This window comes from Podarcis muralis, chromosome 14, assembly GCF_964188315.1.
Source record: "Podarcis muralis chromosome 14, rPodMur119.hap1.1, whole genome shotgun sequence".
Taxonomy (NCBI): domain Eukaryota; kingdom Metazoa; phylum Chordata; class Lepidosauria; order Squamata; family Lacertidae; genus Podarcis; species Podarcis muralis.
Window position 1 is genome coordinate 26701806 of NC_135668.1, and position 11983 is coordinate 26713788.

General features: G+C 43.2%; 1 protein-coding gene across 1 annotated transcript; it reads left to right on the plus strand.

Moving 5' to 3' along the window:
* The first annotated feature begins 390 nt into the window (after nt 1–390).
* On the plus strand, nt 391–7871 carry PDCD7 (programmed cell death 7). Its single transcript, XM_028707177.2, has 5 exons — nt 391–1454; nt 3188–3326; nt 4404–4640; nt 5708–5795; nt 6279–7871. Exons 1-5 carry the CDS (start codon nt 549–551, stop codon nt 6394–6396), a joined length of 1488 nt encoding a protein of 495 aa, XP_028563010.2. The 5' UTR covers nt 391–548; the 3' UTR covers nt 6397–7871.
* The last annotated feature ends 4112 nt before the right edge of the window (nt 7872–11983 follow it).

The following is an 11983-nucleotide window of genomic DNA, read 5'->3' on the forward strand; positions in this document are numbered from 1 at the left end:
ATTTTAGTGTTCTGTTGGAAGCTGCCCAAAGTGGCTGGGGAAACCCAGCCAGATGGGCAGGGTATAAATAATAAATTATTATTATTATTACTTCCTGTTCCTCCCAGATTTCTAGTAGTGCTTCTCCTGTGCGTTTCACAGAATGTTAAATCTCACAGAAATGAGGGGCTTTAGGTTGTCCATTATTGAAGTAATTGCAACTGAGCATACCATTCTAGGCTAGGAATACAGCATAGGTAAAATGCTTTAAGGTTTGGGGGTAGGAGGTTAGGAGTGCACTAAGGTGACGGGGTGTGTGTGGTGCTTGGGGGCAAAGCAGTATAACTTGCCATGCACCTAAAAGGCTGCTAGTACATTCCGGTCCCGGTGCGGCTGATGGGAGCTGCAGTATAAAATCAGTATCCGACAGGTGTCGGATTCCTCCCAAGCTACAGGGGGCGCTGCTCTTCTCGCCGTCACTTCTGCTTCAAACCGGATGCGATGTCCGAAGGCGAGAGAGACAGCGTCCCATTCTGCTAACTAGGCCTCTTGAGGCGTAAGGGGGCGAGATGTCGCAACAGCCGCCGCCGTTTCCCTCATCCTTCGCGAGGCCCCCTCAGCCCCACTACTTCCCGCCGACGGGGGCTCCTCCGCAGGGTGTTTTTGGCGGGCCGCCGCCTCACCACCCTCACTTTCCTCTTTCCCCGTTCCCGCCTTTTTCGGCGGATGGCCGAGGCCTTCCTACCCCCGCTTACCCGCCGCCGTTCCGGCCGCCGCTGCCCCCTCCTCCGTGGCAGCAGCAGCAGCAGCAACCTCCGGAGCTGCCCTCGCCTCAATGGAGGCCCGAGGCGCCGCCGTACATAGCCGGGGAGAAGCCAAGGTTCCCGCCTCCGGAGCGGCCCTCGCCTCAATGGAGGCCCGAGGCGCTCCCATTCGTGGCCGGGGAGAATCCCAGGCTCCCGCTCGGGCCTGACACTGCTGCCTCAGCCGGCGGCCTGAGGCGAGGCGACGGCGGCGACGAGAGCGAGCAATGGCTCAGCCGCTTCTTGGCTTGCCGCCGCACCGAAGGCGCCGCAGCCGCCTCTCCCCCGAAGCCGCGCGGCTTGAAGCCCAGCCAGGCGGGCCCGTTGGCGGCGGAGGCGCTGCGGCTGGTGGCGCAGGTGACAGCGCTGTGCGGGGCCTGGCGGCGGCGGGACGACCACGCCGAGGCCGAGGAGGTGGCGGAGGCCGAGGCCCGGCTGGCGGAGCTGCGGGAGGTGGTGCGGCCCCTGCGGGTCGAGGCAGCGGCGGAGGCTCCCCTGGCCCAGCTGCGCCGCCACGCGGAGAAGAGCCGCAAAAAGAGGCTGCGGCGCCAAGCGCGGAGGCAGGAGGCGCGGGCCGCTCGCGAGGAGGAGGCGGCCCGCGAGGCCGAGAGGGAGGCGCGGATCGAGAGCTGGCGGGCCAGGCGCGCCCTGGAAGTCGAGGAGAGGCACCGGGTAGGTTGCGCTTTAAAGGATGCCCACGAATTCCCCGCAGGGTAGTCGGTGCTTTGGGGTTTATTGGCTGCGTTGGCCGTGCTGGCAGGGGCTGATGGGAGTTGTAGTCCAGCGGAGGGCACCAGGATCTCTGCTTTAGGCAAACCCCTGTTGTTCACAGCCATCTGCAGTGTTGAGATAGGTTACTGGGTTGTTGCAGGGAATAGTAAGCTGAATTGTTTTGAACACTATAAACACGTTTTATTAGCAGCATTAATAGTGCTAAATAATTATTTTATTTATAAAATATATACTGCTAATTAAAAATAGCAGCATGGTTAAAAGCAATTGTACATAAAACCATTCAATAAAAGTCATCCAAAAAAAGTTTCAAATCAGCTATTCTTCACTGACTGAATAAGCCTGAAAGTTTTCAGCTGGTGTTTAAAGGGTGAAACAAGGCGCCTGCTGAATCTGTACTCTCTAGAGAGAATGTTGTTATTCTATACACCAGTGTGCATGTGTCACAACTCAAACCCTCCCAGGGTCTTCTTTGTACACTGGACAGTGAGTTGGAATCGCCAGTCCCAGTTGGCAAACAGCATAAACACAAAGCACAGTTTCAGCACCATCTCTTCACTGCTGGTTCACTCCATGTTTGCGCTTAGCATGGAGCAAGTGATTCAGGGAAGCCTGGGGTTGGCAAGTGCCTGGGATTATTATGAACCCTGTATGGGATGCACAGAATGTACTGTTGGGCTACATGCTATAGACCCCCTGATCTACATGTTTGCTTCTAATGTATTTTTAACAAAGACTGCTCTCCAGTGACAAGTGGATTACAGTTCATTTTGATGAGCAGTTGTGCTTTGTAGTTGAGACACACACACAGAGTAAGGCTTGTCAGGTCTCCTGAGACAGAGGGGTGGAGCTTGGGAGTTGAGGGTTAGTGCTGGTTATATCAGGGGATGGAGGTTTGTAGGACAGGAACAAAGAGCAGCCCCTAGCGAATCACAGGGTAGAGTCTAGTAGGTAAGAAGTGAAGCTTGCTGAACAATAAAATGGATCCAAGGGGAAAACTGGAGCCAGTCAGTACCATTTACATATTGTATAGCATTCTTGGTGCACAAATGTGTACTTGTTTTTGCATTCAAACAGTAACAGTGATGGGTGCTGAAGTCAATAGGCTACTCCCTTTTTTTGGCCTTTCACAATGAGATTCTTATCCTTTCCCTACAAACCCCAAGAAGACATGTGGGACCCTGAAACTTGGGGACAAAACCTGAGGCATAGCAAGCAGGTGTCTTGTGAAGGTTGCCTAATCACCGTTGGTAACTGTTTTTGAGTCTAGTAGATATAAGTAGTTTCATGACAATCTCAGTTTATAGGCAGTATCCTATAGAAAAGCAACCTATGAGTACTGCCACAGCTTGCAGCAAATTGAGCCCTAGCATCTGTTTTTTAATGCCAGGTGTTAACTAATATGTATGTCACTGCAGGTGAGAAGGCAAACTCAAGGAGGGTGGATCTGTTGACAGCTGTCTGCCATGAGCTGTGTTTACCACCTATGACTTACAGAGACAAACAGTGATGAGGGGCTCTTTTCCTTATTGTCCTATTTGTGGGCTTTGAAGGATCTGGCTAGCCAGTGAACACAGGGTGTTGGACTAGATGAACCTACCTAGATCTGCCATTGTTCTCTTACATTCTTACATGTGTTCTTAATTCCTTTATTCATATTTTTGCCCATATAGGAACAAGAACTTAAAGCTGCTGCAGACAGTGTGTTATCTGAAGTAAGGAAAAAACAAGCAGACACGAAGCGTATGGCAGAAATCCTGCGTGGCTTAGAAAAGCTTAGGAAACTAAGAAAAGAAGCAGCAGCGAGGAAAGGTAAACATGACTCAGAATTGCATGTGCATATATGCTGAAACATAGCTGGAAAGCTATTTGTGTAATGGCGCCAACATTTCAGTCAGGCTTGTATTGCTTATGTATTGTTTATAAAATATGGTTCAATATATAAATTAGGTCCTGGAAGACTTGTATTGTTAAAACAAATATTTGGTTAAAAGCATAGCATCCTGCCCCTGATGAAGTGCACTCAAAGCATCTGTAAGGCACTGAAACCATTAGAACTTCTGAAGCATTTGTTTTTTGCAAATATTTGTTATAAATACCCAGCATAAGGGATGCCTCTTCCAGTGACCTATTATGCTGTATACTAATATCAACACACCTTGTTATTACCCAGCATTGAAAAGATGCAGCTGGACTAATTCTTCAACTCTAGTATGAAGAGCTGTAGAATATGGCAATAATGGAAAAGTTAGCAAGCTATTTGAGAACTTCAAGAGACCCAAGGCTATTTCCTTCATTGACAATGAAGAAGCTGACACACAAGTGCCAGATCAATATGTCCACTTGTGGAATTCACAGATGGTCTACTTAGGTGGCAGTGAAGAAACCAGTTAATAAACACAAGTGTCCAGTTTCTATTCAACGTAGTTTGTATTTTACTGAGCAATATACACATTTGCTTATCTGGTTTTTTGGTGTTTTTTTAATCAAACACAGGTGCTTCTACAGGTTTGTTTTTTATGTTCCATGTTATGTTAAGTGTTCATTTTTCTTCGGGGAAATATATAATAAAATGTAAAATTCATAAATACCATATTTCAGTGGAGTAAGCTACTGCACCTGGTTCCTCCTCTGTCCTTGAACAGTGAAAACACATGCAATTGGGGAGAGGAGGGAGAGGGAAATAATACGCACCCAAGCAACTGGCCACCCTGTTAAAAGCAAGTGAGATAGGGTGCGTGAGGATGACACCTCAGAGCAAGATTACTCATCAGTGGGGATGCTTCAATTCTCTTGTTTACATGCATTTCACTGTTCTGGATCAGTATGTGGAGGAAAAGTCAAGTAATCTGGTGTGGGTTGTGGTTTCGGTTCTGTTTTTTGCTCCAGGTGTTTGTCCACCCCCAGCTGCAGATGAAGCCTTCGAGAATGAAGTCCAGAGCTTAAGAGCATTGATAAAAACACGCACTGAACTCTATGAAGCTGAAGAACGAGCTCTGCGGGTTATGCTGGAAGGAGAACAGGAAGAGGAGAGGAAAAGAGAAATGGAAAAGAAGCTGAAGCGGGAAAAGGAGAAACTTCTGCAGAAGAAACGGGAAATGGATTCAAAACTGTTTGGGGATCCAGGTAACCTTCAGCGTATTGTTGCTCAGGGGTTGTATTTAGTGTAGTGCTAAGTTAAAGTTATACAGTGGTACCTCGGGTTAAGAACTTAATTCATTCCAGAGGTCCGTTCTTAACCTGAAACTGTTCTTAACCTGAAGCACCACTTTAGCTAATGGAGCCTCCCATTGCCGCCTCTGCGTGATTTCTGTTCTCATCCTGAAGCAAAGTTCTTAACCCAAAGTACTATTTCTGGGTTAGCGGAGTCTGTAACCTGAAGTGTCTGTAACCTGAAGCGTCTGTAATCTGAGGTACCACTGTACTTGTCCCACTGGTGAAATGTTTTGCACCAACAGATCATTGTTGTGCAAGGAAATACATAAGCAGTTTGCTATCAAATTGTGCAGTCTGTTGCACAGTGTGTTTCTGCTAGTGAAACACTTGTGTTGGATTCCTCTGTTGCATAACATTAAAACTCTCCCATCCACTCACAGTAGCTGACAGAAAATGTTGGATACAGTCCCAAGTGCTTGTTTTACAATGCAGGCATATTCTCCAGCTATCAACCTACAACAGAGATAGTTTATGTTTAAATCTTAATTATTTCTTTTATTTCATAAAGTTTATACACTTCTTGATTGTAGAAATTCTCAAAAGTGGTTTACAAAAAGGCACAACGATAAAATCAAGAAAAATTCACAACCATATTTTAAAATATACAAAAGTTAAAATACTAAAACAGATTAAAATTACTTCAAGCAGCTGGGTAGATTTGCCTAAACAAGAATGTTTTTAGCAGGCACCAAAAATAGTACATTGAAGGTACCTGCTTGATCCCAATAGGCAAAATTTGAACTGCAAAGAGTCATAGAATAAAATGATGGGAGCTACTTCCTGATTTTTAATATATTTATGCAATCCCTATGTTTCTATCAACATGTCCGGTTAGGATTTTATGTAACTGTATTATAATAGTACGTTTTAGTATTCTCTGTAGCAAATAATGTATGGCTTACATTCTTGGGATATGCTTCTGTGTCTGGTAGTTTTTCATGGCACTTGTTTTTCTTAATTATTATCCTGTTTTACAGACGAATTTCCCCTTGCCCGCCTTTTGGAGCCCTTCACACAGTATTATTTGCAGGCTGAGTATTCTGTGCCATCTCTTATCCAGATCAGGTAAGTTTAAGCAGTTTTGTAGTAAAAATAAAGCTGTAACAATTTTGTCAAATCTTGAAACTTACCTGCTTTTTTACTTTGTAGTGTAGTATTAATTCCTGTCGGATATTTGTTGTAGCAGTTACTGTTCAAGCTGCAGTCAGCAAAACTGTTGTTGCAGCTAAAACTTCCCTCTGGGCATCACCAAGAATAAGAGACTGCTTTACTGGGTCTTCCAAGAGCCATGCCTTTACTTCCTTACAAGTTATAGGATGCCATGTACCCCTATGAGGTACTTAGAGACATGTTTTGCACTGTCCGCTACTACGGTATCTCCAATACTGTCCACTGACAACGATCCGTTGGGTGGCCACAGTGCTTTGCACTCATCTCCCCAACTCCCATCAACACTTAAGTTGTAAAATTAATGGTAGGAAATGAAGATTTCAGAAGGATTGAACACAGTATTCAATATGTTGCATAACTAACTTTTTTATGTTTAAGGCATGAATGGGATCGATACCTGGTGCCTACAGATCACCCTGAAGGAAACTTTATCCCACCAGGATGGGTCATTCCTTGTCAACCATCTAGTGACATCTGGGCTACAGCTGTTGGATGATGTGTTCAGAGTCTAAAACAATAGCAACACAAGTGATAAAACGTACTTCATTAATTCCTTTGGACTTGAAAAACTCTGAATCTTTTTCTTATAAAGCTGGGGCACAGAATACATAAGATGAATATGCAACAGCTGATTCCAGAAGACAAATACTGCCCCCCAAAAAATGTTGTATTCCGGAAATGTGAATCTCTGCTTAGTTACTTTGGCAGATATTTACTTCAGATCTTGTTTTTTAAAACACTGTTTGGAGGAATTTAATTGCAACAGCATTGCACATTATCTGCTCCTGCGAACTTTAAAAGCAGGACATTTTTCCTTAGAATTTTTAAATGTATTATTTCTGGACAACGGCATCTATAGCAGAGAAATTAATTTGTCATGGGCATGTGTAGCAACAAAACCTAACTTGAGAACCTGTGTCATTAACTGCATCCTGCTGAGGCGAAATACAATCCCAGGGCCATATAACTTAATGCAGCTGCTAAATATTGTTGCATGTGTTTTTAATGTTCTGATATTTCATGGGAAATCAGGTAATAATCCTGAAGCAACATCAAAGACTGTCATTGAACTCTTTAGAGCCATATCCTGGTTCTCAAGTTTCAGCTCTTTTTTGAACTCTCATTTTAAAAATTGCCTCCGTGTTTATCTTGGTCTTATGTGCTGTTACTTAAGTGAATTGACAGATGTGGTCAATTATCGCCTCCTTGCAAGTTTGGTGTAGTAGTTTTAAAAGCTAAAACACTAAGATGAAACAACGTGGAGAGAATTAATAGTATCATTGCTGTTTTTTTGTGCAACTTGCACCTTATTTTTTTTTTTAATGTGCATATAAGATGTACATACTCAGGAAAGCATTTTTTCTATCATCTCTTAAAGTAAGAACACTAGAGAAGCGATACAGGTTAGGGTATTTTTGTTAAATAGAATGTCAAATATTGGTTTGGTGTTGCATAAACAATTCCTGTGCATGTGAACCAAAAAACCTGAACATCTAATGTTTACAAACCTTGTAAAATAAACTTCATTAGCATGGTAACATATTCTCCATGGCCCCTGTTATTTGAAGGTTGCAGAACATTGTGGGACTGTCATTGACAAAAAAAAATAAATGCTGTGGACACAATATAACTGATGATATGTTGATAGGCTATCATATCCTGTATCAATTGAATCTTTAGTTCAGGGGAAAGAAAACAGCCTTTTCCAAACATTTCATTGTAACTTGACCTCCGATACTAAAATTAGCAGCTTGTTACAAAAAAATCTACCAAAATGTTACATAAAATTTGAGGGACATTTTTCCTTATTCTTTTGTGCTTTAAAACAAAGTTGCATAAGTGCCTGTGATTAGGGGAGGGAAGACCCTAATGCAATGTGAAACATTGTCAGTAATTATTTGTAATAGAAAGTAATAAAAACTCAGTTGAATTTTATTTGTACTTTAAAAAAATAAAGAACATTTCAAACTCTTTGTAGCTGTCATTTTTAAATAAATGGTTTTCTTCCCAACTTAAAAGGTCAACGCAAGCTTTTGGAGTTTGATACTGTCCTTTGGTAATAGACAGTGTTAGGCAATGGTGGCTGGTGTAGGAAGACTGACTACTATTGCTATTTTCATTTAGGAATTGCTTCGCAAAGCAACTTGCAGTATAATGTCATTCTCACACACACACACACACACACACACACACACACAACAATTGCATATATAGGGAATTTAAAAAGAAAAGTTTGAAACAAGAACATGCCTAAAATCAGTTAAGATCCAGAACAGATACCAACCAGGATAAAGAATTTAGAAGGCTTGTTGAAAGAGCACGTCTTTAGCAAGTGCCAAAAAGCCAAGAGACAAGGTGCCTGTCTTGATATGCAGTGGTAGGGAATTCCAAAGGATAGGTGCCACCATCACACAGAATGGACCTCCTGTCTTGCAGAACACTGACTAGTTGGCTATGTAGGGATTGAAATGGTCTTTCATGTATCCTGGTCCCAAGCAATAGTGATTTTTTACACCAGTTCCAGCACCTTGAACACAGAGCAATAACTACTAGGAAATACCATTTTGCTAAAGATAAAAACTCGCCCTTTTATTAACATTATCTCTGCCATATTTTTTATTTTATTTACCAGACAGAGTAACATGCATGTGTGTTCTAAAGCAACTCCATTGAATTAGTATCTTGAGACTAGTAAGACCTCAAACCGATTCATAAAAATTGGCGCTGCTTTCACACGAGTGGCTAGGCTTCTTACTCTTTTGGAAGACTTGATGATGCAAGCTAACCCCTTAAGCTGCTCTAATCAGTAGCTTTAGAAAAGGGAGCCAGGCATTCACCTGACCTCCTTTGTAGGCACTTAAGTTTCCAAGTATGTGACAGAGAGCTGACAAGGTGCCTCTATCCTGAATCACAAGCAGCTAGTTGGTTTCTTCTTAAGGTAAGCTTAAATTTGCAAAGGAAATGCAGGCACTGAATGGTACGAAATGGAAAGATATCCCTCAAGATGTAGAAAAATGAATTTGAGTTAGTTATTGCTTTCATTATAAAATGTCAAAGTCCTGCTGCGCAATGAAGTAAATACTCAAGCCTCTATATGTAAAGCTATGGCCTTACTTTCTTGTAGGTATGATTTGTTTCTCCACAACTGCTTGCTCATACCTCACTATGAGATACAATATGTTTTACTTGGTGAAAAGCTTTTTGCTACTCCTGCTTGATAACTTTCAGTGGCCTAGTATTCTCCCTATAAATTCTTTGCTATTTTCTACCCTTTTGTTATCTGCTATAGTCTTGCTAGATAGTGCTGGAGCGCATGTTAACTTCTCTTGCCTGGTGGATTTTGATGAAAACGAGTAATCCCTAGTTGCAAGTTTCTCAGTCCTCTCCCCCTACCCCCACATCATGGTGGTGTTTTTATAACGCTGTCATAATGTTTAGTTCTTAATTTAAATTAGCACAGAAAAGAGGATGCCTTGTTGAGTCCCTATCTAATAGTTTCCACTTGTTTAATACCAACTTGCTCTATCCTAGTACCCTCTAGGCAGTGCTTTTTTTCTTTAAAAATATTTAGGGGTACTCTCATTTTGACTCAAGAAAATCACCATTTTATAGTTCAAATAGTGAAAAATAAATACAGTAAATGGACTTAAGTACAAAGATTCACAAAATGTTTAGGGGTATGTCCCCCCCCCCCCCCCAAGAAAAAAAGCACTGCCTCTCTAGGTATCTTATAGGGTGGTTGCTAGTTTCCGCATTAAGCAAAATGCCACTTGTTTGTTTCTAAAAGGGGCACTGTGCCTAAGAGTTTTATCCAGCGCTATCATTCTGCTTGCATAACAAACTTCCACTTGCACATTGGAACTCCTCCCTCTTCTCCCTTATGACCCTTTAATCAGGAGAGGAGGATAAGGGGAAATCCTGTTGTGTGAGCAGAACTCCATATGCACAACATTGGACACAACCCCAAGTATATTCTCTCCCTCAATCACTTGCGTTCATATGGTTTGACATGCCTCTAGGCATCTGGGAACCTGGTTTGGGCTATATGCCTTTGTTCCTTTAATTGCTACAGGTACAGTTGTAAAGTTTCTTTCCCCTTAAGATCAACAACTACGTGGCAGCGGAAATAATTGGAAACAGAATAGTATTGTTGCGTACTACAGTCCCTGAGCGGTGAGAGACTCCAAGGGTTCCTGTGCTTATCCAGGGACTTGTATTTAGGATATATAGCTTTATTTACAGATATATACAGCCTGAGCCCAGGATAGAGTGGTTCACAATATGAATGCCCCAACAGATCTTGCTTCCCCATTAGGTTTCCAGGGGAACCCCAAGACATACAGTGGTACCTCTAGTTAAGTACTTAATTCGTTCCAGAGGTCTGTTCTGAACCTGAACCTGTTCTTAACCTGAAGCACCACTTTAGCTAATGGGGCCACCTGCTGCCGCCGCGCCGCTGGTGCATGATTTCTGTTCTCATCCTGAAGCAAAGTTCTTAACCCGAGGTGCTATTTCTGGGTTAGCGGAGTCTGTAACCTGAAGCGTATGTAACCTGAGGTACCACTGTATCTTTGTGTCTGCAGCATCAGCCAAGAAACTCATACAGCTCTCTCATACGCAGCCTCCCCTTGGCCTATAGTTCACCTTGAATGAGGTTGCATCCAGCCAGGTGGGCTAGGGATAGACCCCCACCGGGTTGTCTTTATAGCAACTTCTTTAGACATGTAACTAGTGGAACTTAACTGGCTAGCCAAAGCCAGAAGAACTGGTTTGACAGGTTTCATCTTATAATAGCTACCCCACATACACAAGATCCGAAGTTTGGAAGGAATTCAGGGTCTTACCCAGACTGACCCCCCTCAAACCATAACAGTATGTTATACTGGGGCCCTGTGATTAGACCAGGACCACCTGCTTCTATATCCAGGATGAAAGACGAGGTCAGGTGAAATTACAGCTACAAAACTTCCCCCTTTACAATGGCTGCTCTTAATGCACAGGAGCAGTGATGCACTGCTAGCCTGTTTGTGTATCTTATGAAAGCATAGAAAATGGGTGGGCTAAGTCTCTAATTTGCCATTATTCTAATTATCATCCCAACTGTCTGATCCAGAGCCATAATCTCCAATGCCAGCTCATGTGAAATAATAATATAATTAAGCTACCTAAATGATGTAAAACATGTAGCTAAAACTAGGAATAAGTCACAGAGCCAGCAGAGGAAATCGGAATGATAAATCATTCTCGTCATTGATCGCGTTTACTCCTTGCTTCTTCCCCCCGCCCACCTCCCTCTGTGACATTTGTGTACGTTGTGGCTTATGTGGAAAGCGTCATTCGCATTATCTCAGCAGATGGTCTGAGCCCTGGGTTGCATGTGGAATGTATTAGCAAAAAGACATGTGCAGCATGGCAGAGCTAGGAATCGCCCATCTGGCTTCTCCACTCCAGCACCAGGAGACACAGACTTTGCATTAGCCACCCAGCAATAAATCCTGTTGAGATTAGAAACACCAATTTATAGCTGAGTGGCATTTAAAAAAAAAATAGTCCACAGAGGAGCTTCACTCTTTTGAAGGAGCACATAGAACTTAGGAGGAGGCAAAGGAGATTGCTAACAAATCTTCGCCAGGATCAGTTAAGAAATGGAAGGTGCAAAGTGGGTACAATAACATTGTTTATTGGGTGTACACAGGCATCTAAATTTCGTAGGTTGTTGATCAGAAGTTGCCGACACTGGCTGATGAGGAGTTCTGCAAAATCCAAGCTTCCTGCTGCCTACGCAAAGCCAATCCTATCAAGCAGGAGAAGAGTGTCTATTTTATGCTGCCATTCAATCTTGAGCTGTTCTTTGTGAGAGGTGGACATAGTGCAGTTTTCAAAATGTGTCCCAGAGAGCAAGAAGGAGCTTTTGAAGCTGCAGATCTGGCTTTCAAAAGGCATTAGTCCTTTTAAAGGGTGTTGAGATGAGATGGTGAGGATCTTGAGAGTGGGAGGCTGGCTGCTCTTGCCTCACCTGCTTCCAGCTTGTGTCTCCCCGCCCCGCCCCGCAGAGTATATCGTATCTAACACAACACAGCACT

Excerpts from the sequence above, each read along its gene's own strand:
- PDCD7 (XM_028707177.2), top strand. The coding sequence starts at position 549 with ATGTCGCAACAGCCGCCGCCGTTTCCCTCATCCTTCGCGAGGCCCCCT. Across the intron at positions 3,327-4,403 it reads AGAAGCAGCAGCGAGGAAAG|GTGTTTGTCCACCCCCAGCT; the intron begins GTAAACATGACT and ends TTTTTGCTCCAG. Across the intron at positions 5,796-6,278 it reads CCATCTCTTATCCAGATCAG|GCATGAATGGGATCGATACC; the intron begins GTAAGTTTAAGC and ends TTTATGTTTAAG.